This window comes from Leopardus geoffroyi, chromosome B2 (assembly GCF_018350155.1).
Source record: "Leopardus geoffroyi isolate Oge1 chromosome B2, O.geoffroyi_Oge1_pat1.0, whole genome shotgun sequence".
Taxonomy (NCBI): Eukaryota; Metazoa; Chordata; class Mammalia; order Carnivora; family Felidae; genus Leopardus; species Leopardus geoffroyi.
In genome coordinates, this window is record NC_059332.1 from 138,872,847 (window position 1) to 138,900,533 (window position 27,687).

The 27,687-nt window shown below is 38.4% G+C and overlaps 1 protein-coding gene across 1 annotated transcript in view; it reads left to right on the forward strand.

Moving 5' to 3' along the window:
* Positions 1 to 27,687, forward strand: part of OPRM1 (opioid receptor mu 1) — a 61,191-nt gene that overhangs the window by 14,118 nt on the left and 19,386 nt on the right. The window contains exons 2-3 of the mRNA XM_045500103.1: positions 25,788 to 26,140; positions 26,876 to 27,396. Of these exons, the coding sequence (XP_045356059.1) occupies positions 25,788 to 26,140; positions 26,876 to 27,396 (874 nt within the window). The remainder of the gene's footprint in view (positions 1 to 25,787; positions 26,141 to 26,875; positions 27,397 to 27,687) is intronic.

The window sequence follows — 27,687 nt, forward strand, 5'->3', positions numbered from 1 at the left end:
GGTCCTTTAAACTATCTTCATTTTGTTTAATTCTTATTTCTTTTGTTCCTCTGATTGGGTAAGTTCCGCTGCCCTATATTCCAGGTTGCTGATCCATTTTCAGCTGGTTTTGTCTTGTTCTTTTGTTTGGAATACATTATTTTGTGTTCTCATTTTGGGCAGCTGTCTTTTTCTCCTTATTAGATGAAACAACTCTCTCTTCAAGTCTTGAAAGAGTAGCCTTGTGTAGGACATGAACCTTATCATTCAACCTTGCCCTGGATTTTGGTTGTTTCTCAGACTTCTTTGATTGTCTAAATAGCATGATTGGTTTTTGATGGGTCCTAGTTGTTGAGAGTATGCCAAGACCTGTCAGAGTTCCAAAGGTTTGGATCTCAGACAGAGCCTGGTTTTAGGCTAATTGTAAGCCAGATCCTCTGGCACCAGCCTTTAAGATGATAGATAGATGATAGATAGATAGATAGATAGATAGATAGATAGAGATAGAGATAATCTTATGTATATATAGATGGGTTTGCAATCATAAACCCTGCTGATTTCTAGACCAGGAAATTTGGAGGTATCACCTCAGCAACACTGGCACAAAAATGCATTAGTCATATATATAAAATCTCATTTCTTGGATGCATCAGGGAGCTGTAGCAAGGTCAAGGGAGGGCTCTAATATGGTATCTCCATGCCCACACTCTCTGGGAGCACTGCTATAGCATCTGGATATGTGGCAAAGCCTGAAGCCTGACCAAACCTGAAGCCTGACCCTCAGGCTGAAGCTCCAGGACAAGAAAATAGGCATTTGTCTCATGAAGACTGGGGACATGTTTTGGTCAGCTGTTTGTTCAGTGCCTAGGGATGGTAGGCTGCTAAGAACTGTCTCTCTGATTATCTCAGATTCATAAGGCTCAGAAACACAATTCCCACTGGCCAACAGAGCCAGGCGCTCAAGAGGCCTGCCTTATGTGGGCTGCACATGTCTAGCATCTGTGGCGAGGCTGGCTGTGGTTGTGACATACCAGGACTGGGACAGGACAACCCACAGCTGAGATGCAATGTGAGGTACTTGTATGTCTAGCTATGGTGCATGAGGGGCAAGACACTCAGCGACAATGGCTACAGTGTGAGGGAGTGAGGCTCCCACTAGAACTAACAGGCCAGAAGATGGGTGCAAAAAATGGTACCCACCAGCCCCAGCACCAATAAGGCAGAAGGTGAATGCAAATATGGCACCTGCCAGCACCTCCACCCCCAGAGTGAGTCTCAACAGGTTCTTGCCTTTCTGGCAGATGCTTTAAGGTTAACATAATGAGCCCCCTGATATGGATTAGTCGCCTTTCAAATTGTTGCCTTTTTTATGGGTCCCCTTGTAGTGGGTCTATGCTGAACCTTTTGAGTGGATTTCTGTTCCTCATAGCCCTATTGTTCTCCTGGAAGTAAGCCCTGTTTGTTTATGTTTTTTAAAGTCTATTTATTTATTTGGGGGGGGGGGGGGGAGTGCACACAAGCAGGGGAGGGGCAAAGAGAGGGGACAGAGAGAGAATCCCAAGCAGGCATGGGGCTTAAACTCAAAAACCATGAGATCATGACCTGAGCTGAAGTCAAGAGTCTGACACTTGACCAACTGAGCCACCTTGTTGCCCCCAGTCCTGTTTGTTTTTAAGGCCAAACTCTAACTCTTTGGTGGCTCATTTGTCTGATGCAGTTCCCAAGGGTTGGGGTGCCTGATATGTGACAAGAAAACCCTCACTCATCAAGGGACAAGTTCTGTATTATAAGAACCCTCCTTACTACGGTCATTACACCTGGGGTGGGGTTTCTTGCAAGGCCACGTCTCTGCCTCTTCTACCCATATTGATGTAGCCTTTTTATCCTTCTTTGTGTAAACAATGTTCACCTAGCTTTCAGTTCCTTTTCAGAAGGAAATGTTCCACATATAGCTGTGGGTTTGTTGTGTTTGTGGGAGGAGGTAACTTCAGGATCCTCCGATACCACTACCTTTAACCCTCATCCCCCCAGAAAATCAGCAATATTCATTACCATCCTTAGCCAGTGATTAGGAAGCAAGTGCTTAGAAAATAGCATGCTGAAAAATTTCCCTCAATTGGACATGCTTTGTGGTTATCTTAAATCAGTGCAATTTTTTAGGCTCTCTCACAGTATTTTCATCTTCAACTATTTGAAGCTTTCAGGAAAAATTGAAACTGTCATCTGCAAATTCGTATTAACTTCTTAGCAAATACAAAATCTGTCCTCAAAGACACCTATGTCTGCACACCAGCCACTCTGCACCCACCCCCATGCACCCAGATGGTGACTGGCAGCTTCATTTCACTCAACCTCTCATTATGCCCTTTCAGGCACAAAAGCTCACTGGTTGGATTTTTTTTCTTTTCTTTCTGATTTATGTAACTTGCTCATTTTAAAAAAATTGTTTTCTGCAGTTCTCCAAGTTTCCTTTGAAAAATGTTATCTTTTGTGTTTTAGGACCAGGCTGGCTAGCTCGATAAAAAGGAGCACTAGTTATGCCAAAGTATTCTGTGGTGTTTGTAACCCCTTGGTTTCTTGTCCATGGTTTTACTCAATGGTTTTTCTAAGGACTCTCTGAAGTCTCTTTTCTGCCTAACTCCACATCTTTAATTTGGTTCCCATCTGTCTCCAAATGACTGAATCTTTGAATAGTTGTGCTCAGATAAAACTTTCTGGCATGTACAGGAATTCTTTAGATTAGCCAGATAGCTGCTGGGTCTAAGTCTGCAAGGAGAGCAAAGTTGAGGAGAGATTTAACTGGGCGATATATGGTCCAGCCAAAAATTCTAAGGTTCCCAGAATCTCTTTTTTTTTTTTTTTCAACGTTTATTTTTGGGACAGAGAGAGACAGAGCATGAACGGGGGAGGGGCAGAGAGAGAGGGAGACACAGAATCGGAAACAGGCTCCAGGCTCTGAGCCATCAGCCCAGAGCCTGACGCGGGGCTCGAACTCACGGACCGCTAGATCGCGACCTGGCTGAAGTCGGACGCTTAACCGACTGCGCCACCCAGGCGCCCCTCCCAGAATCTCTTAAATGAGAATGAGATCTATATTTTATCAAGGAATCCAGATGGTTAAAATAAATCATTATTTTTTTCCAATTAACTTATTAACTCATGGAACATCATAACTATTGCATAAGTCCTTGAAATATGCTTAGACACATAGAAGAAGGCCTCCCAGATCATCTATTCCAGTGGTGCTCTATCTTCGTTGCATATCAGAATCACCCGGGAAGCCTTAAAACAAAAATAAAAGCCTAGCTCCACCTAAGGCTATGGTTGATTAAATCAGAATCTCTGGGGTTAGTATTTAGACATAGGCAAGAAGGCCTCTTAATGTGCAGCCAAGATTGAGAGGCACAGATCTGGTTCAACCTATTCACTTCATGGAAGAGGAAATGGAGTCTTATCTGTCCAGGAGGTTTACGAGGTCTGTTCATATGCCTTGCTTCTCTGAACTTTAAGTTGTTTAGAGTAAAAGTAGTAAATTAAACCACCTCTCAGAAAAGCTAACGTTCAGGGTGTTTTCAAAATTTCCCTAAAATTGACCAATTGGCTCTCTTCCTAATAGGCATGGTGGAGCGGGTAGAGTCCTAAGAAGACTCATGTTTGAATCTCTGCCCCTTGCTAGTTAACATTGTCACCCATCCTCCCTAAATCGTACTAGTAAAACTTTACTAGAGAAATAATAACCATATTCAATCTCACATGGATTTTAGGTCCAAATTAGATAAGATATATGGAAGTGTATGATGAACATTAAAAGTGCTATATAAAAGTAAGGAGTTTTATTATTTGTTCCCCTCCTACTGAGAATTCATCTTCCCACCCATTAGGCTCATGCCATTAGCGTGTAGTGTCTCAGCACTCACCCAGTGCTTTGCTATCTCATAGGTCAGATATATTACCCATTATAATATTTTGAAATGCAGTTTATCTCTTTAGAATCACAATTTCTGCAGAGGCAAGGCAAGGCACTGCATAGGTGTCACTGTTGTCATTCTCTTGGTTCCAATCCGTTCCTTCCCAACTGGATCATTCCAAAATCATCTTGCTGACTACCAAGATGATGTGAAGAGAACTCTAAAGACAGAGAAGTGCAACTTACTTGGTTCCTTATTGATAAGTCTTTCCATACTGTCCACTGAGTAAATTCAGTGGGTAAAAAAGATGCAAACCAATTATGGGGGAGAAGGGAAATAGCTATTTTGTTACTTAAATGTTTCACATTTAAGTTGAGGTTACAGTCAGGGCATCTGAAGCAAAATTTAAGTGTAAATGCTGACTGCACGTGATGAAACTCTTTTTAGCCAGCAGCATTGTTTATTTATAATTATAATACTGGTGTTCTCAAACACTAGCTTTGGAAATTTAGTCATTTAGATTCCATCTCTGAGAAGACTCCTAGCTTCTTTTATGAGTCTGTGTCACTCACTAATCACAGTAAAATTGGTCAGAAAGGTGGAGCTCTTCATAATGGATGCCTTAATGATGATACAGTGAGTCTGTGTGTCTATCTTTTCTAACATCTTCATGATGGATTTTTTTTTCAGAACTTGCAAAGCAATGTCCATAAATGTCCTAAGGATAGTAAATGGTATAAATAAGCAACCACAGGGCAGGAAATAACATCCATGGGGCTCAGTGTCTTCCAGAATGAAGATCATTCTAAGTACAAAAGCTGTGGAAAACAAGATCAATGAAAGGGAAGGTCTTCTTTGTTTCTGAACATTTTCCCACTGAAACAGTGGGTTCAGTGCCAACGAGAGGTTGAGCATTTTCTGGGGGAGTATTAAATGTTAATTGAAAAATTCTGCCAGCAGTATGACCTGAACATCAGAAACTGATTGTGCCTGCCAAGAAGAACAGGGGAAATTATTACAGACATTATAATTTCATACTTATTCAGCCCCCATTGGCTATGAAAAGGCAACCACATGAGTTGAATGAAATTAAGAATGAGTGTGCTTCTGATGCTGCTGGTGATCCAAGGCCAAAGAAATAAGAGGTCCTATTAAAATCAGACAGTGTAAATTGAGATCCTGCAGTCTGTTCTTCTGAGAACAACAACAACAACAAAAAAGCTTATTTAACTTCCTTGCAAAATAAACGATACACATATCTAAATAATAAAGATTATACCTTACAATTTTAAAGGACTTTAAATTTTTCATTACATTGAGTAATTTGAGTTTCAAAAAATTTTTGTGATCATAGACAGGGAAAAAATTGTTAACTCGACTAATATTGAAGAGGATGAAACTGAGGCTCTGAGCATTTATTTGCTATGCTTATTGGCCACTCACCATGTACAAAGCACTCCCCTTGGGGGTTGTAGATATACCAGTGAGAAAACTGATACAGTGTTCCCTGTCCCCAAATGTACAGTCTGGTGGAGAAGAAAATCAAACGATTTAGCCAGTTGATAAATGCCTAGGATAGGACCATAACAACTAACCTATGATCTTTAACCACACTATCAGGCAAACACTATTCCCAAGCTCTTTAACAATCCATCAGTATAGTTTTTCTTTCTCTATCACCAATCCCAGCAATGGGATAACTCCTGATTTAAGTGTTTATTCACTTTCCAAATTTTTTAAAGGTATTATTTATGTCTCAGAGACAAGATAGAGAAAAGTGAGTGGACAGGGTCCTGGTTAATTTAATAAAACAATGAAAGAGAATCTTATCAACCATAATTTACAACTTTCTCAAAGCAGTTATTATAAACATTTTACAAATAATAAGGATATTGCAGCAGAATAGTAGAGTCCTGAATGAATGGGATATAGAGGAAGAAAAATCTCAAGAATCATTGCTAAGAGATTCATTAGTGTCACTATACTGTAACCATGGTCATCTTCTTCTGAACATTTTGTAACATGCACACACACAGGCGACAGAAAACTCAAGCTGGAAGTCAGACAGGAAACTTGTATTCTTTAAAATTACTATCCTTTGTGTGGAATCTAGGATACAAATATCAAAGGAAAAATTGATACCATCTTTTGAAAAGATTATTTCTCTGAACATAAGAGATGTTTCCTGCATACAAATAAATATGTCACATTTCCACAAAAGACATTGTTCCATGAGTCAATGCCACAAAGCGTATATTAAAACACATAAACCACACCAATGATCATTTCCACAAGAGTATTATTTTCTCAACAATTTAGAAACTCAAAATAATAGTACATGAACAAATGAAGTAGCATGCCCATCTGCACAGACTTGCTTTAATTGCCTTTTAAAATACATTTTATATAAAGTTATAGGTCTTCTGCACTATCAAATTAATTCTAGTACAGTGACAGAAGCCATGCTTTGGTGTGGCTGAGATGTTTTGTTCACACAGTTGTTTGAAGTTAAACTGATGTAAAATATAATATAGCAGTCAGCATTCTAATTAAAATAGATGATGTTATGGAACTTAACAAACCAAAACATTTTGTGTAGAGATAATTGGTCAAAGAAAATAGTTGTGTTTTTTAGAACAATCATTGGTCAGGATGCATCTTTAGCACACTTGAAAAAATGTTACAAACATTATTAGTATAAGCAAAACAAAAGTAACACTTTTATAAATATTAACATTTACCAGGGTCTTTTGGAGAATAGTGTCAGCCTCATTAAATTTGAAGCCCATGAGAAGCATAGCCATCATTTTAGCTAACATTTGTTGAAAGTTAATACGTGTTAGACTCCATGTAAAAATCCTTAAATAAACCAGTTTTTTTTTTTTAAATTTCATCATTACACAAACCATATGAGGAAGGTACTAGTTATATTCCAAGTTTTACAGAAGGGAAAAATAGAACTCAGAAAATTTAAGTAATAAGCCCAATTTGTCCAACTAAAAATTAGAGAGCTAAGATTTGAATCAAGATCTATGTAACCCTGAAACTTAACTTTCAAAACTGTTATGTGTAATTGCATCAAGGCAAGATTTTCAAGCCAGTTTGCAAGGCTTCTATCTTCTCTTCTATAGCATACTTCTAAGAATATTCTCTAATTGACAATCTGTTCATGACTTTTCCTTTATTGATTGGCTATACTCCCACTGAAATGAAAATGAATTAAACAGAACACTTGTCTCCTTATAGGTCTAAATCTGGAGTTTTTCCTTAAGTTGGACTGTGACATTTTGAACTGAACTTATGTCTTTGAACTAACTGGATCTAGGTCTCTATCTTTCAGCTGAAAGGTAGACTGATTGGTTCTGATTAATAGGATCCATTAATTATTTGTGAAACTGTTAATTACAAAAGCTCAGCCATCATCTAAAAGTGCAGTCATATAGGGGATAGAACCCCAATAGCATAACTTGATCTGCTGACAAGTGGATGCTAATACTTCATATCTGATGAATACAACACACTGATCAGGGGAAGGTTTGTATGCCAGGCTCAGTGCTGACAGTTATAGGTCAAGCTTGGTTTTGGATCTATTATCTAGCCAAGCACCATGCCATTCTCAGATTTCCATTTACATCAGCAATCCCTTTCTACATTTTTGGAAAAAGGAAGTTTCCAATTTGGAGAAGGTAAGCTCCTTGAGGGTGTGACTGTATACTTTTTTTTCCACTCTTTTATCTTGAAACCAAAAGAGTAAGAAACAGTCATAGGACATAGGACATTGCTGAAATGTTTCAGTCCACTTATTTGATTATACTGTATATTAATGCTAGATTCATTTCAGCCCTCTGTGTTTAAATGTCCTGATTCTGGTTTGTGAAAATTATAACTTTTGTATCATTGCTCCTATGAGAGTTAATGGTTGGTATAAACTTAGAATTCCTAAAAGTAAAACTCTCATAAATATCATTGCCATTGTTTAATTTGGGAGCAAAGATATTTTCTAAGGTTATTTTCCACATTCAAGAAGAGAACCTGAGTCCATGGAATCTGCTTTTTCCTTCTTCCAACTCACTGTCCCAAGGAATCCAAATGGGATATGGGCTAGAAGGAGGTAATAATGAATGAGAAACATTGAATCTGGGAGAATTAACTCTAGAAGAATCTGAGAAGAACCCATCTGGAAGAAAAGATAAGCTTTTATTCAGGATTTTGCTAAAAATTCACCTAATTAAATTCAAAGAAAAACATCTTATACCATGCCCTTATCTCCCTGGTGAGCAAAACACCAGATGGAAGGCAAGTTAGCTGGAATTACTGCCGATGAAAGTAGCAAGGTATGTCAGTGTTACTCCAGAGAGCCTAAATAAAGTAAACAGAAACCTTCCCTTGTCACTCATGACTCTTACCTGTGACACTTGTTTTTGCTTCTCAAATGGCTTATGGAGCCACTTATGAAACATATGGAACTATATGGTCAACTGATCTTTGACAAAGCAGGAAAGAATATTCAATGGAGGGGCGCCTGGGTGGCGCAGTCGGTTAAGCGTCCGACTTCAGCCAGGTCACGATCTCGCGGTCCGTGAGTTCGAGCCCTGCGTCAGGCTCTGGGCTGATGGCTCAGAGCCTGGAGCCTCTTTCCGATTCTGTGTTTCCCTCTCTCTCTGCCCCTCCCCCGTTCATGCTCTGTCTCTCTCTGTCCCGAAAATAAATAAACGTTGAAAAAAAAATTTTTTTTAAAGAATATTCAATGGAAAATAACAGTTCAACAAAGTGTTGGGAAAACTGGACAACAACATACAGAAGAATGAAAACTGGACCAATTTCTTATACCATACACAAAAGTAAATTCAAAATGGATGAAAGACCTAAATGTAATACAGGAAACCATCAAAATCCTAGATGAGAAAGCAGGCAGCAACCTCTTTGACATCAGTCACAGAAACTTCTTACTAGATATGTCTCCAGAGACAAGGGAAACAAAAGCAGAAATAAACTATTGGGACTTCATCAAGATAAAAAACTTCCGCATAGCAAAGGAAACAATCAACAACACTAAAAGGCAACCTTTGGAATGGAAAATGACATTTGCAAATGACATATAAGATAAAGGGTTAGTATCTAAAATCTATAAAGAACTTATCAAGCTCAACACCCAAAAAAAAAAAACAAACAACCCAGTTAAGACATGAATGGACATTTTTCCAAAAAAGACATGCAGATGGCTAACAGACACATAAAAAGATGCTCAACATCACTCATCATCAGAGAAATATGAATCAAAACTACAATGAGATATCACCTCACACCTGTCAGAGTGACTAAAATTAACATATCAGGAAACAGATGTTGGGTAGGATGGGGAGAAAGGGGAATACTCTGACACTGTTGGTGCGAATGCAAACTGGGGCAGCCGCTCTGGAAAACAGTATGGAGGTTCCTCAAAAAGTTAAAGAGTAAAACTACCCTAAGACCCAACAATTGCACTACTAGGTATTTATCCAAAGGATACAAAAACACAGATTCCAAGGGGCACTTGCACCCCAATGTTTACAGGAGCACTATCAGCAATAGCCAAATTATGGAAGGAACCCAAATGTCCATCAACTGAAGAATGGATAAAGAAGATGTAGTATATATTTACAATGGAATATTACTCAGCCACCAACAAGAATGAAATCCTGCCATTTGCAACAATGTGGATGGAGCTAGAGTGTATTATGTTAAGTGAAATCAGTCAGTCAGAGAAAGACAAATATCATATGATTTAACTTATATGTGGAATTTAAGAAACAAAACAGAAGAACTAGGGGGAGAAAAAGAGAGGTAAAACATAAAACAGAGTCTTAGCTATAGAGAACAAACCAAGGATTGCTGGAGGGGAAATGGGTGGGGGATAGGTTAAATGGGTGATGGGGATTAAGGAGCGCACTTGTTATGATCAGGCTTGAGTGTTGTATATAAGTGATGAATCACACAATTCTACTACTAAAAATAATATTATTCTATATGTTAACTAACTGGAATTTAAATAAAACTTAAAATAAAAAATACATATACAAAAAAATTAAAATGTCTTTATTCTAAAAAAGAAAATATAAATATATTCTATGACAATTAAAGACATGCTTATAATTCTTCAGATGTTCTTTTTCATAATATAAAGTCTCATGTAACTCTTCTCCTAAGATATAAGAAATGTGAAGTGTTTAACTTTGATCACAAAGTTAGAGTATTAAATACAACAAAATATTATCAGAGTTTGTCTCTACATGTTAAGCTTATGATGTTTTGTATTTTACTTTTCATATATTCTCCAGATTTTTTACAATGGATATGCAATGGTATAATGAAGAAAAACACAATAATATGATAATAAAAGAGGAAAAATTTTTAATGTAATAGATGATCTTGAAAAGCAATAAAATATTCATCAGATGACTTTTTCACTAAAATATAAGTTGAGACATGTTTGAAGTTCTCCCATTAAAAATACAGTTACATACATTAATTTGTGACTAAAAATGTTGATAGTGCCAAATAAGTCTATTCCAAGTTGGAAGACAACTCCATGTCGACTTAACAACTCATTTCACACCATAAGACGAAAATTTCAAATTTTAAAGACTAATGGGACTTTTTTGCTTTGCCAAATTACTGGTTTATTCATGAATCATTTTTTTTTCCTACTAACAAGTGCTATTGAATTCCCCACAGGGGAAAGAAATACCTTCCAAAAAATCTCTCTGCATGAAAATACTTAGAAAAAACATCTCAATAAACTGCCTTCTTTTTCTTAGAAAAATCCCAGGTCAGCATGATCACTAAGTTATAAAAAATTTAAAATGCTTGGATGGAAAACAGTCATCATAAATACACTACTTTACATAAGTGAAGATTGAGAGGAACTAATTGTATTAACTTTATTTCTCCTTCAATTGGTCTTGAAAGATTTTGGACAGCTACTGTCACTGGAATTAATTGAATGCCAAAATATTTAGATATTAGCAGGTTCTATGACACATTAAAAGAGATAGGCAGGGAATGCTCATCAACAGTTTTGACAAACGGAATTTGAAATTAGGTCTTCGTGTATCTTAATTAAATCTCTCAATTGCAAAACTCAGGAGTGGGGCACCTGGGTGCTCTGTCAGGTAAGCAGCCGACTCTTGAGCTCAGTTCAGGTCTTGATCTCAGGGTCATGAGTTCAAGCCCCAATTTGGGTTCCACACTGGGCATGAAGCCTAAAAAAAAAAAAAAAACCCACTCAGGAGCAATGAGAACATTCCTATTTCAACTCCCTACATGATAAATGATTCTTTCCAACATGCTAGACTATTGTTAAACACTGGTAATGTTTATTTCTATAGGATACACACACAAAACCACACACAAAACATCTAAATTATATAGGCATTTTGCTTGCATAGCAACAAAACACCCAGGTATCTCAAATGTATAGTGCTAAGAGTGTCTGTCTTTGACACTGCTCCAAAGCTTTTCAAAGTTCTCTTTGAAACAGGGACAGGGGCTCCTAGGTGGCTCAGTCAGTTGAACATCTGACTCTTGATTTTAGCTCAGGTCGTGATCCCAGGGTCATGGGATTGAGCCCCAATTCAGGCTTCACACTGAATATGGAGTCTTCTGAGGATTCTCTCTCTCTCCCTCTGCCCCTCTCCCCCACTTGCTCTCAGTCACTCTCTCAAATAAAAAAAAACAAATTTAATAAAATGGGGACAATAACCATAGTTGTTTCAGCTATCAGTAGGATTTTTGTGAGCATCAGTTTACACAAATGTATGCAGAAACCTTATTGCACTTTATAAAAGTATTTATTAATAGATAGATTGTATTGCATGGTGTGTGTTATAGCAGTGCCACGTGATAGTGAAGAATATAAACTGTAACAGATATGGATTTACATCCTGCTTCTGTCACTGTCATTCTTCAGTGGGTTATTTAATCTCCATGAAGCTCTTTTCGATGATCTACCAAAGAAAATGGATATGCCATCCATAAGCCTGTTACAAAGATTGAGTTAGAAAATCCAAGTAAACTGCTCCTGGTAGTGCCCCCTTATCTGCGGTTTCACTTTCCAGAGTTTTGGTTGCCAGTCTCTTAACGGAAAACGACCCTTCCGGTGAAAATAACATCAGAAGGTCAATAGGCTAATGCTACATCACAATGTCTGTCATCATTCATCTCACGTCGCCTTATCACAGGGGCATTTTATCATCTCATATCATCACAAGAAGGAGGGAGAGCACAGTACAATAGAAAATATTGATGTTTATGGAGACCACACTCACATAACTTTTATTAAAGTATATTGTTATAATCGCTCTATTTTATTATTAGTTACTGTTAATCTCTTATTGTGCCTAATTTAGAAACTAAACTTTATCATAGGTATGTATGTACAAGAAAAATCAGTATACACAGGGTTTGGTACCATCTATGGTTTCAGGCATCCTTGGGGACGTATCTCTTGAAGATAAGGGGGACTACTATATAGCAATGCCCAACATAAAAGACTCAATAACTATTGGCTAGGGTTAAAACAATTTAAAATAGCACCCATTACCATCATCATTTAATGTGTTCTCATAGTAATTTTTAGAGGTAATGTAATCACCTCTTTACAATTGTAAAAATTGAAATTCAACCACTTGGCCAAGATCACAAGACACAGTACTCAGACCTGTGTATCCTAATTCTAAACCACATCTTCCTAGTAGGCTATGCAGGACTGTTTTACTCTTATCTTGATCACGAAGGTAAATTGGGAGGAAATTAAAAAAATCAAGGTAGTTTTGGTTATTCACTGCTCTGTGGGTTCATAACACTTTAGCAGGACTGGCCTTGCTCCTCAAAGTAAACAGTGTCTATGACTTGAGAATTGCCAGGAATGTTCCTACCTTAAAAGGTAAGATTTTTGGTTACTTAATCTCCCAACACTTAACATTTTAATTAAGGAAATACTGGATTTTAAAATCTAAAATATCTCTAGAAGATATTGTAAAGGAACACTATAAATATAAAACATAGGGCTGTAATCGAACAAGAAGGTTTTTTGCTTCAATGACTCCTAGACCTAAGGAACACTACTTGAAGGAATGGAATGCATTATAGGTGAACGAGTTACCAAGGGCCTGGTGAGGAGCCAGCCAATGGCTCAATGCATGGTCGTGGGCTCTGAAAGAAGGGAACAGCCCTGAAAAAAGGTGAACCCCCCAGTAGCATCTGCTACAGGCAGACAATGAGTGAATACATTTGCCACGATTCCAGTGGTGCAGGCAGCTGTTGTGGCTTCAATGTCCTCTAAGTGGCCTGTGCCCATCTGTGGACATCACTGGAAAATTCCTAATGCTCCTTCCAATTGCTGATTGCTGTTGGCCCGCTGGTGCTGGTACAATCTCCTGAGCCAAGTACGCTCTACTATCAATGCTCACCAGCTGATAGCCACAGGGAATACACCTGGAGCCAAAGACAATTAAACTTATTAAGCTCGCTGCAATGAGAACACCACAGGAATTTTAGTGTCTGGTGATTTAGGATAGGCTTCAAGGAAGCAGAGGTCTATTTGCATAGGGTGCTATCTCAAAGCAAGAGTAATTTGATGCGTGAGCATCAATGATTTTTTTATCTAGGACACAGAATTCACAAAGTAGGGCTGGAGTCATCACTGAATAAGAGGCAGCCATCACTTAATGTTAACCAGGAGAGGGAAATGTTTAGCATTTTTATGGCTGTGGGTGATTTGGATTTTATCTCTGTTCAGGCATAGTTACAGAGTGGATTGTTTTTGTCTTGTTGCATCACAGCCATGAAGAGTTCTCCTATGTTGATATTCTATAGAGCTATGTTCCACAAAAAAATACCACAGCCTGGCTGTCAGCAACTTGGCTAACTCCCTGAAAGCTCCCTGGGGCTTTTTCCCTCAGATTCTTCAGCCTCACTACCATTAGGCACCACCCCCTGCTCTCCTCTGGCAATAGGGGAAGGATAAAAATGGGGATCAATACGGCGTGGTAAGAGCACATAGGAGGAGAAGATATGATTTGTTTCTGTTGGGGATGATGAGAATCCCTTAAGAATACGAGATGAACAGGAATGTCATATTTAAAGAGATATATAGATGTGGGCATTTGGGTCAGGAGAATTCATCACGTTGCTTGGGCGAGCAGACAGTAGGGTAGACAAGTAGCATGGTCTCTGGACTCCAGAAGCTTACAGACCAAGAAACAACACAGCTAATTCTAGCATAATCACCACATATGTTACACAGCACTAAGATTTCATGCACGAGCATGCGCAAGGTTGAAATGTACTCTCACATTCATTAACAGCATGAGATTTCCCTTTATTGACTACTCAAATACTTGTTGAGAGTAAATATTATACAATGTTTCATTTCCAGATTTGAGAACAAGCACAGCACTCCACTCTCATCCCCCAAACTCTAGACCAACTTTCAGAAATTATTTTTTAACTAACATAATTTTGAGCAATAAATCAACAAATAGCCAGATATAAATCTGTGAAAATTAGAGAGGAGTTCTTGATAGGCCATGTGGATGTTTAAAGGGACCCATTAAATGCCATGCCTACTTTCCATGAGAATGTTTGAGCCAACCGAGAGAGAAGATGTCATGATTCCGTGAATGGAGAAAATACATCAGCATGATTAGGATAAGTACTTTGCTGGTAGGTATGCCTTAGATATGTAGTATTAACAGTTTCCTAATTCTAACCCCAGAATGAAATACACTAACCCACCTATTTGTAGTCCTGGACCACCAGTGACCTCCCTATAAGGAAATCAACCTCTTTAATATTTAGAATGTGAAGTAGCTGGATATGACATGAACAGGAATGCCAACTTTTAACTTCCCTTATGGTGTGTGTGTGTGTGTGTGTGTGTGTGTGTGTGTGTGCACGCACACACACATGCATGTTTTTCACAAAGGCCTCTTTTACTCTATTTCAGACGCTATTAAAAATTGTCTCTGAAATTTCCTTTCAATAGTTTAAAAATGTTTTTTAGAATGTATTATTTTTTTTTTTAATTATCATTATTTTTAGAGAGAGAGTGTGAGCCGGAGAGGGGCAGAGAAAGAGAGAGAGAGAATCCTAAGCAGGCTCCATGCTCAGCACAGAGCCTGATGTGGGGCTCGATCCCACACCTTGGTATCATGACCTGAGCTGAAATCAAGAGTTGAATGCTCAACCAACTGAGCCATCCGGGCACCCCAGAATGTATTTTTAAATTAAAGAAAACAATGATGCATCTTAATGTAAAAATAAATAATACAGGGAAGTAAAAAGAAGAAAATAAAAAATAAATTGGAACCCAACTTCCTGGAGATAGCATTTTGGCCGATATCCTTCCAAACAGCTCATACATGAGAAGAGTAACATTTATTAACACTGCTACATTCTTGTTATTGCACTAAGCAATTTATGAAATTTAAGAGAAATTGGCGTCTTTCATCACCAGGATGAAATTATGTTCAGGGATTTCTTTGACAAAGATTAAGTGTATTTTTTTAAGTAACCAAATAAAATAAGCATTTTTGATTGCCTACTGTGGGCTGGAGGGAAGAGTACCAAGACTCAAACTCTGACTCTGAGGGACTTTTTGTTTGTTAAGGGGGAAGGAACACAGAGTTGTAAACAGACATGGGGTCATCCCAGTTCTGTCCCTCACTGGTTTGCAACCTTGCGTTAGCTTGCTTATCACTGAGCCTTAGTTTGCTCATCTGCAAAAAGGGAAAGATAAAGTGCCTGTTCCATCATGAAGGACAGAGTTTGAATTGGACTCACTGGTGATAATTCACTGTAGCTCGATTTTAGCCTCAGTTCCCCTAGTCACACCCTAGAGCTATTCTCCATCAAGAACTCTGAAATTTCCCCTTTAAGGACCCCCTACTCCTTTCAGACTAATAATACCTCCTCATTCGCTAGACCCTGAATCTGGTGCTCCCTCAAAACTGACCATCCCCATCCATCATTCTTACCACTTGTTTTGCAAACTACAAATCTCAAGTGAGCACCCAACACCACCAACCAAATGTTTCTTTGCTGAATTTGCTCTCCTGCTCTCCTCCCTGGCAGATCCCCCACCTTCCTTGCTCCATCACCTTCATTCATCGATGCCCAGACTTTTACTTCGTTCACTCATTTAACAAATATTTATTGTGCACCTACACGGTAGAATTGAAGGCAGTGAACATGGATTGTTTTTTTTCCAGCAGCTTTGCTGAAACAAAAAACAGAAATGGACACCAGGAAATGAAAAATGAGGTCAAGAGAAGGATTTCACTGGAAAAAATATAAGCAAGCAAAAAAGGTCTTCAATGAGTCTGCAGACCTTTTCTGTATCTGTCCCTCTACTTTTAGTCCTGCTGCCAGTAATAATCAAGAAGAGACCATGTGTGCTATGAGTCCCATCTCCTTTCAGTTTCTCAAGGACATTGCTGCCACCAGTGCCCTCTATTTCCTCTGATTCATCAGATTCCCAATGCTAGTGTTTCTATCAGCGCACACACGCTCACTGATATATACCAGATATATGATATATACCAGATCAAGGTTTTAAAAAAAACCTTTCTTGGGGCACCTGGGTGGCTCAGTCGGTTAAGCGTCTGACTTCAGCTCAGGTCATGATCTCACAGTTCATGAGTTCGAGCCCCACATCAGGCTCTGTGTTGACAGTCCAGAGCCTGGAACTTGCTTCAGATTCTGTGTCTCCCTCTCTTTCTGCCTCTTCCCTGCTCACACTCTCTCAACAATAAATAAATGTTTAAAACAAATTTTTTTAAGTAAAAATTAAAAAACCCTTTCTTGACTCACATTCCCTCTGTTCTGCATAACACAACATCTCAAAAGCATTCTATACCCTCCTTCCCCCTTGCTCCCCTTTGCTTTTTAACTCTTAACTAAATATCTCCCAACCCCACCACTCCACGGCACTGGTCAAGACTGTTAATAATGTGTATTTTGCTAAAGCCCATAAACATATCCCTGTCCTCATCTTACTTAATCTCTGCAGCATTCCATGACTTTGACCACTACAGACTTCATGACACTCTTTATTTTCTTGGTTTCCTTAACCCCAGCTCTGGGTTTCTTCTCTAAACTGGGGCTATTCAAGGCCACCTGGGTGGCTCAGTTGGTTAAGTGTCCAACTTCAGCTCAGGTCATGATCTCACAGTCCATGAGTTCGAGCCCCATATCGGACTCTGTGCTGACAGCTCAGAGCCTGGAGTCTGCTTCAGATTCTGTGTCTCCCTCTCTCTCTGCCCCTCCTCTGCTCATGCTTTGTCTCTGTCTCAAAAATAAATGAAAACGTTGAAAAAAAAAATTTAAACTGTGGCTATTCACTACCTGCCATATTTATCAGGACTTTAACCCGGGCCCTTTTTTCTTCCCTATACGGACTTTCTTCTTAAGCTTTATATATTATATATTATATACCTTAGTAATTAAGTCTTATTGATCCTTCTTCCCAATTATCTCAATTCACCATTTGTTACATCTTTTTAAATGATGTTACTAATTATTTTGCTGTTGTTGATTGTGGTGATGGTGGTGGTAGTGGTGGTTAGGGGGAAAGAAAGAATAAATACTTTGGGGGATACATTGCATTTGAGAAGCCAATAGCAGGTGGAGATGTCCAAAAGAGAGCGGCAAAGGCAGTCATAGAACTTGAGAGAGAGGTTGTGGATCAGCTAGGATTATGAGAAAGTAAAGCAAAACACATGAACTCAGCTCTTCTTTTAAAAATATGATTCTATGGGGCGCCTGGGTGGCGCAGTCGGTTAAGCGTCCCACTTCAGCCAGGTCACGATCTCGCGGTCCGTGAGTTCGAGCCCCGCGTCGGGCTCTGGGCTGATGGCTCGGAGCCTGGAGCCTGTTTCCGATTCTGTGTCTCCCTCTCTCTCTGCCCCTCGCCCGTTCATGCTCTGTCTCTCTCTGTCCCAAAAATAAATAAACGTTGAAAAAAAAAAATTTTTTTTTAAATATGATTCTGCTACAACATTCAATATAATGAGAAAATGTCTCAAGATTTCCAAGATGTTCCCAGCATGGCCATTTTTGAGAGGAAGATTAAGAAGCTTTGCAGACCTACCATATTTTAGCTAGATAGAGAGTCAAATATTGCTGGGGCAAACTACTTTGCAATGTTATCAGCAATGCACTCCCAGAAACGTACATGACCCACACCACAGTACAGAAAGCACATTATAATTTTAGGTGGAGCCTAAAGAAATGGAGGGGAAAAAAATCTCAAAATTTGTACATCTCTCTGTTTCAGGGTCTCTTATCATAAAACAAGGTGATCAGACAGCGCGGTTTTGAAAGCCCCTCTCAGTTCCTACTTATCATTACATGACCTTTTGACCAAAGTTCTCTTTAATATGACAGTGATTTGACAAGGATAAAAGAATATTCCCTCTTCATTTTTACTTTAAAAACTTCTGGTTCCCAAAAAACATTTGGCTTATCTTACTACAATAAATAAAATAACCCAAGCCCTTCTTTCCATATTTAATTCCATTCAACAAGCATTTACTGGTCCCCATTTTGTGCTGAGTTCTGTGCTAAATGGACAATTTTCTCTATTTTTATTTCTTTTATCTTTTCCATTTGTGTTATCTTTCATATTTTACTTATATTGAGTGATTGCATGCGCATCAACACCAAAAGTGTAAAGGAAGCCTTATATTCATTCTTTCATTAAGTACAATAGGTAATAATTTCATAGGCAGACTATGCCTCCTAAAAATTTATAATCTTTAGCATATGCTTGAGCTTCTTCAGAAAGCAATTTTCTAATATTGATGGTGGTAGAATTGTTTTATCATATTTTGAAGTTGTATCCTTTTTTTGTTCCTTCATTATTAACTAAATGCCTAGGGATATATTATTATTTGAAGTTAGTGATAATGTACAACTCGATTATTTTTTGTGTACAAAACTGTCAGATTCTAAAATAGAAGAAATTTCTTTTTCTCTTAGAACTTCCAAATTTGAAATCTAAGATATTTCTAAGTTCTCAAAACCAGGTCTCTAAAATAAAAGTGAAACATTGTTTCTATGAACCAAAAGGCTTTACTCTGAGGTAGATATTCTCATGGTATATTTGAAGTCCGTTAGTCTATAGAGATGAGATTTTCTTGTAAACAAAAATATAAGGTTATAGACAAGAATATTTCCACCAGCAATGGTGGTTAAACACATCAGAAGATTTAGCATAGTAATATTTTTCTATGATACATAAATATTATTTATCACAGAATATAGGTATTAAGTAGGCAAAATATATTTTTTTCATATAAGCTTTGGATGAAATAAATGCTATCCATGTCCTGAAGTAAAATTTTCAGGAATGAAATAAAGCAGTAAGTAAGCCCTTCCAAAAGGCATAATCCAAAAAAATGATTAACCAAAGTCTCTTAGCCAGAATGGAAGCCTCTCATTTTTTTTTCCTCTAATCAGAGGCCATGTTCTCACTCCATCGTCCACCTCAGTTCCATTTCCGAAAGGAGAATTTGAAAAGCCTTACAAAATGCATACAATAAAATAAGAGAAATAAAGATGAAAATAGGCAAAGAGGAAACCGAAAGAGAATGCAGTAATGAGACCATCAGTAAAGTTGATAAGATAGAATGGTATGCGATTTTAATGTCATTAGGATTCTACGCAATTATTAATAGGAAATGCAGATTTTACTTTGATTTTTCCAAGCCACAAATGCAAAAAAATATATATAATCACTTATTCATTTCACATTTTCTATTTAAAAGATTCATCAACTCAATCTACTTCAAGAGAGCAGATTTTTCCCTCGCTGTGTGTGAAAGATATTTTTCTCATGAATTGTCATTAATGGGAGATGGAGGAGGAATAAAGTAAGAATGAAAAGAGAGAACAAAAAACGAAGCGGGGTGTGGATAAAGAGAGAGCAACACTCAGCCAAAAAGATTCTGATTGTCCTCACACTCTGGTGACAAGGAGACGGAAAGAGCCAATTAACCTCTGGAAGGAGGTGCCTGTGTGTTTATTTCCTGTAGGCCTCTCTCTGTCTTGTCTTGTGAGTCAGACTGGCAGGCAATACTCACGTTCTTGTCCACAGGACTCAGAGGTCTGAGGTTACTACTCTCTCCTTTTTCTAGTATAAGCTTATTGGAAATTTGGTCGTTGACCACACAAAACCACTTTGAAATAAATATAAGTGAAATATTTTAAAACATTCTATAACAAAGTGAGGAAACCCCCTGTTCCCTCTTTCCCTAACCTAGTGGAGAATATAACAGAAAATAACAAATGAGTATACGGTTTCTTTCTATGTTAATACCTAATGAGAGTATTATCACTGGCTTTGGTTTTGGTTCTTATTTTACATCTCTCTCTCTCTCTCTCTCTCTCTCTCTCCCTTCCTGCCTCTCTGTCTCTCTCACACACACATACACACACACATGCTTGCCGGAAATATAAGAATGAAATGGACAATAAATGAGAATTTTAAGTAGGTAGTCACATGACCATTTTTGTTCATGTACGTAATAATTCATTTTCTCTATTAAAAGTGTGAATTTCTTTTTTTTTTAATTTTTTAATGTTTATTTTTGAGAGAGACACAGAGTGTGAGCAGGGGAGTGGCAGAGAGAGAGAGACACAGAATCCAAAGCAGGCTCCAGGCTTTGAGCTGTCAGGACAGAGCCCTATGCAGGGCTCAAATTCACAAGCTGGAGAACATGACCTGAGCCGAAGTCGGAGGCTTAACCGACGGAGCCACCCAGGTGCCCCTAAAAGTGTTAATTTCTTTTTTTAATTATTATTTATTCATTTTGAGAGACACAGACACAGCATGAGTAGGGGAGGGGCAGAGAGATAGGGAGGGAGGGAGGGAGGGAGGGAGAGGGAGAGAGAGAGAGAGAGAGAGAGAGAGAGAGAGAGAGAGAGAATCCCAGCAGGCTCCATGCTGCCAGCATGGCTCAAACCCACAAAGCAGTGAGATCATGACCTGAGCCAAAACCAAGAGGCAGAGGCTTAACCGACTAAGCCACCCAGGTGCTCCAAAAGCATGAATTTCTTTATGTGAGGTAGACAGAAAAGTCATGGCAGATGCTAGAGAAGTATCTTTCCAAGCACAGTGCTAGAAAGGGCTCATTGAGTCTTTACTGGGTTAGAGATCTTTCTACTTCGCTGGTATTAGCAAACGGGAAAAAGAGCGAGAAAAACTCCATTTGGCAAAAACACGAAAGAGCAGCAAATTAGCCCAAAAAGAGGTGAAGGCTCTGTTGTGAACCCCCAGAAAAGGTAGTAGACCGATATGAAGGGTGACATGTTAGACAGCTGACAAACTGGATTCTAAAATATGCTCTTCCTCTTTTCAAGCTTCCTTGGCCATTCTTTTTCTGGCTAGAGACAAGGCCATCATGATTCAATAACTAACTCTAAATAAAAGAATAACAAAAGGTTTGCAAAGCCCATTTATGCAAGCAATTTATTCAGCGTGGCTTCATTTAACACCTGTTGGTCACAATCAATGGTGTTTTGGCAAGTAATAATAGTTGCAAAAATGACATCAAGAATGGGTCTGAAGATGAATAAGTATTCTTTTATAACCACAAAGAAAGGAAGGGCATTGACAAACAAAAAGTGTGTACGAAATATGGGAGAATATTTGAGCTGCCAATGAAATGGGCTTCATAATGCCTCTTCCCCAACACAGCATCTAAATATGGGTCAAACATTGAAGGTCCTGAGAATACAGTTTCTTAAAAAAATAATAATTGCATGGTAATACATTTGGATTTTAATAAGCTACTCAATCACCTAGAACAGTTTTAAAGAAATACATACCAGGAAAGATTTAGTGGGATAATTATAAAAAAAATAAATAACAAAAGCTTGAGCCTCTGCCTAGAGAAAAAGCCCCAGTTCAGTGGGCAGAGTAAGGCTGGTCAAGGTCACGAAGGCCCTATAATCCAGGTGAGACACTCCAAGGACATGCCATGTATCCCTCCAGTCGTTGCCCATTTTGTCACCAAACTCGTTTATGGCACAGTAAGAAGGAATAGGTACAAAGGATGGAAAGAGGCTTGCGTGTTAATATCCAGGAGCTCTACTCAGATCCACTCAGGTGAACCAAGCAGCAGAGATGGTCCTTCCTTCAGCTCACCTGTTTGGTAGGTTTGCAAGCTCTGGTTTGTATACTCCGATAATTTGTGGGGTGACTCTGATTGTTCGTGTAACTTTTCTGGGGCAACATTCATACCACTGCATCAGAGCAGAACAGAATGATCAGCTCGTGTTTGCTGGACTGAAGGACCCCTTTTCTGATCAGACTGTCCCTTTAGAGTAAAGCCTTTAGAGATACATTGGAGGCAAACTGGAATTCTGAAACCTTTGGTCTTGTATAATTCTCTTACATACATTTAGGAAATTGCAAAACCCTCATTTATATTTGCTGTGACTCAAAGTGTGAGTAACTGAGTTAAGAACACTGGCTATCTTTAGAGGAAGACTCTTTGGATAAATTGAGAAAATTCAAACAGCATTGTTCCTGTAAAATGCCATTTGAAACAGCTTTTGTAGACATCCACTTTTTCTTTTGTGATGTAGGACCCTAACCTAATTTTGTTACACAAACATCTCTTTCTGGGGGAGGAACATCTTTTTAACTGAAATAAACACACATTAATAAGTACCTAGTGCTATAATGAGCCTGAAGGAAAAGTTAGAGGTATGTTGAGTCATAAAACTGACAGTAAAGAACCTGATTATTCAACATGATACACTCTTAAAGATAAGATGTGAAATGGAAGGTCGGCTGGGTGGGAAGTGACTAATGCGGTGGCGTGTGCCTTTGTATCGTGCACGTCTGGAATCAGTGATGGAGCTAGCAAGGGTTTTGTCTGCTTTGTGGGAGAAATTTCTTTTTATAAATGTCAAAATTTTTTTTTTAATTTTTTAAAATTTTTTATTTGAGAAGGACAGAGACAGTGTGAGGGGGAGGGGGGGAGAGTGAGAATCTCCAGCAGGGTCCACACCCTCAGCTCAGACCCCAACACGGGGCTCGAACCCATGTGACCATGAGATCATGACCTGAGCTGAAACCAAGAGTTGGACGCTTAACCAACTGTGTCACTCAGGTGCCCCATATAAGTATCAAAAAATCTTTAAACCTCTTGAGCATCTAAGTCACTTATTCTGAAATCCTAAAAGTTGTAGTTTTGATTTTATTTGTTTGCTGTTGGAGTTTGGAGGATCTTGTCTAAATTACCTTTTTCATGTTTGCCACATTTAGAGTCCTCACTAAAATCAAATTGGTTTACTTCTTTAAGTTAAATGGCTTTCTCTACCTTTTCCTTTTGAAATCTTTTAAAGGAATAAAACTTCTAAAGCAACTCAAAAGGCCCCAAGTCTGACTCTCCTGCATTAATGCAACATCTGCGATTATAACAGACAAGATCGAGAATCAGAATTTTAGAGCTCAAAGAAACAATTCAGTCCTGTTGACCATAAGAGGTTCATGAAATCCTCCATTATAACTACAGCTTCCTGGTGCTTATTGAAAACCAAAAAAAAAACCTTTCCTGAACACTGAATTAAGGCCCTAAGAAATGAGTCCATAATACTCTAGCCTCCAACCAACAGTTATCTTGGTCTGAGTTAGCTTCTTAATCATGTGACTGAAAAATGTACACAGGCTGAAGTTTAAAGAGAATGTGTTGCACCAAGTAAACAAAAAGTACAAGGCTTCAGGTATAGGTTCCTGTCTTACTCTCCCAAATTCACATCCTCTGTGTTGGATCCACTTTCAAGTAGGTTCTTCCAACAACTACACACCCTACATTCTCTCAGGTTTAATTATTTTAAAATATTATATTATTTCTCCAGAAGTCCCCCCAAAATCTTATTGGCTCTGGCTGAAACATGAGACTATATCTGAACATTCACCATGGCCCCGATCACTTTACATCGTGGAGCCCTGAACTAGTAATAGTGCAAATTGCAAAGCACACAGACTAAGAGTGGAAAAGGAGTGGTTTCCCCAAGTGAAACTGAGGTACTGTTCCTAAGGTTAAGGTAAATAGATGTGGAATGTCAAATACATCTGGCAATTTGACAATACATTTGCAGGATATCCTTCTACCATCAGGTATAATTTATTAGTGCTGTCAATATACCTACTTATCTCTTCTAATTTCTGTGACCTTGAAGACATATAAAACTCCTAGAGTACTTACAAAGGGAAAGAAAAACCTATGCCATACAAAGTCCTAATGTTCATAACAGCTAATTCTCAGTATCCAAAAACGAGATGCAACTCAATTCCCACTAATAGATGAATGATAAACAAGTTTGGCATAGCCATACTATAATATCCACATCCATACTCAATACTAATAATAATAACCATACTCAGTAATAAAAAAAGAATGCATTATTGATCCATGCAACAAAATGTGGATGCATCTCAAAATAATTGTGCAGAGCAGAAGAAGCTAAACAAAAAAGGGTACCTACTGAATGATTCTATTTACATAAAATTCTAGAAAATGAAAACTAATCTAGAATAACAGAAAGCAGATCAAGATCAATGATTGCCTAGGGCTGGGGTTCAAGGGAAGAAACTAAGATGGAAAGATTAAGAGGTGCACAAGGAAACTTCTGAGGGTGATTGATAGGTTTATTATCTTGATCAAGAGTTCGCATTTTTTGCTGTAAAAGGCAAGATAGTAAATATTTTAGACTTTGCAGGCCATATGGTCTCTGTCACAACTACTCAACTCTGCCATTGCATTATCAAAACAGCTATAGATAAGAAGTAATTAAATGAATGGGAGTGTGTTCCAGCAAAACAGGCAGCAGCCAGACCCAGTCTGTAGGCTATAGTTCACCAATTCCTGATCTTGATTAAGATGACTGTTTCACAAGTGTGTACATATGTCAAAAGTTATCAAATTGTACACTTTAATTATATGCCATTTATTGTATGTCAATGATGCCTCAATAAAGCTATTAAAAAATAAAAAAAAAAAAACACAGCTTTACCTTCCTCATCTTGGATTGGATAAAATTCTACCTCCCCACCATGGCACAAAAATCCCTCCATGAACTGGCCTCTATATGCCCAACCTATCAGATTTATTGCCATTCATTCTCTGGTAGGATTTTATCCTTTGGCAGTGCTAAAACTCACATGCCATGCCTTTGTTTAGGTGTTCTACCTATCTAGAATGACCTACTCTTACCAACTGTAAGATTATACTTGCACATTTACAATTCCAGGATGCCTTCCTTCCTCCCTTACCTTAACCCTTCTATTCCCTTTGTTTCTTTTTTGTGCCACCATAATAGTCGTGTGTGTGTGTGTGTGTGTGTGTGTGTATGGACATATGGACACACATACGTATAAACACACTTGCACTAATACACTGACATATATACATACACATTCCTGCATGATTACATTTTTCCATAATTTTAACTATATATACTGAAATTTTTCTCATAGAGTTAAAATGAATTATTCATTTTATATCCATTTCATGAGTATCAATATACTTGGATACGTGACTGAGACCTCCCTGTGTCTATTACATCTATCACAGTGCCTGGCACACGTTAAAAAAAAAAAGCTAATAAATCAGCATGCAGCTATTATAACCATTTTACAGATTATAAAACTGATAGGCAAAGAAACTATGTACTTAGCTCATAGGCACATGGTTATAAATAGTATTAGTATTAGAAAGAGAGCTCGCCTATCTCATCTCAAATGCTTTCCACTAATCCTTGTGATGTATTTTATTACTGGAAGCTCATCTGTATTTCATGTTGGTCTTTTTCTGACTCTGCCACTGTTCCTCCTTCATCTCCTAGATACACCAAAATGAAGACTGCCACCAACATCTATATTTTCAACCTTGCTCTAGCAGATGCCTTAGCAACCAGCACCCTGCCCTTCCAGAGTGTCAATTATCTAATGGGAACATGGCCATTTGGAACCATCCTCTGCAAGATTGTGATCTCCATCGATTACTATAATATGTTCACAAGCATCTTTACCCTCTGCACCATGAGCGTCGATCGCTATATCGCAGTCTGCCATCCCGTCAAGGCCCTGGACTTCCGTACACCCCGCAATGCCAAAATTGTCAATGTGTGCAACTGGATCCTCTCTTCAGCCATTGGTTTGCCTGTGATGTTCATGGCAACAACGAAGTACAGGCATGGTAAGTTGCAAGCCTGCGGGATGAAGGGTTTATAGACCGACATGCTGGTGAAGTCATGCGTCCAGTAGGGAGTGGTCTAACATCTTAGTCAAATTGTAATTTTAATGATTTTTTTCTAGCAAAATGCCTTTAAAGTTTTTGTAAAAGGAAGTTTTCCCTAAATTGTAAGCCCACTAAGCATTTTAAAGAGAATATAACCTATTGCTTCCTGATTTCTCTACATTTACTTCATCAAAATGATGGGAAAACAAGAAGATAGCTCTACCAAGAGTAATTAGAACTTAAACCACCCCCCCCCAAAAAAAAACACTAAGTGGAAGCTTGTTTTAAAACTTTGAGTGGCTGTCTCCATGACAAATTTATCTTTCTAAAATGATGAATCAACCACCCATCAAAAGGTGGAATGAAAATATCCATTAGCTGGAAACTCCTATAGACTTTGGACAGTGATTATATTTTTATGGCAACGTAGACCCATAGAGGATCTAGCTCACAGTGAAAGGTCTGCAACTGTTGACTGAATTAAAGCAATCAAAATGGACAAAAAATGAGATATGTACTGGAAAAAAAAAACTAAAAATAAACTCTCCCTGAAAATCAACAGAGAGCTGAGTTTCTCCCTCAACTGCTTTAAATCTTCCCTTATTGGCTTCTCTTCATGGCTTTAAGTTAGCTCTGGTCAAGGCTGCAATTAGATATTGCTGCTAATTCTTCCTTATAACCATTGTTTCCTAGGTTCCATAGACTGTACACTCACCTTCTCTCACCCAACCTGGTACTGGGAAAACCTGCTGAAAATCTGTGTTTTCATCTTTGCCTTCATCATGCCAGTCCTCATCATTACAGTATGTTATGGACTGATGATCTTACGCCTCAAGAGTGTCCGTATGCTCTCTGGCTCCAAAGAAAAGGACAGGAACCTGCAAAGAATCACCAGGATGGTGCTGGTGGTTGTGGCTGTGTTCATTGTCTGCTGGACTCCCATTCACATTTATGTCATCATTAAAGCCTTGATTACAATCCCAGAAACTACATTCCAGACCGTTTCCTGGCACTTCTGCATTGCTCTAGGTTACACAAACAGCTGCCTGAACCCAGTCCTGTACGCATTTCTGGATGAAAACTTCAAACGATGCTTCAGAGAGTTCTGTATCCCAACTTCCTCCACCATTGAACAACAAAACTCCACTCGAATTCGTCAGAACACTAGAGACCACCCCTCCACGGCCAATACAGTGGATAGGACTAACCATCAGGTATGCGGCTTCTGGAATTGGGTATACCTACTGGAGATGACATAAAAATTATAGAGTTTGTACCAATCCAGTTTTAATCCATTAGAAGTGGATTGGTAACTAAGGGATAGAGGTTCCTCCTGTGAGGACTGAGGGAGGAGAGGAGTAAATTATGGTCATTGAGACAGAGGGGTACTTCATTATATAAACAACTCTAGGTGCTGGTATGTATTTATTTAGATACAGAGATATGCCTACCAGAAATCCATAAAGCCACTAAAAATCACTATCTTCACAGCTGTTATTTCTATG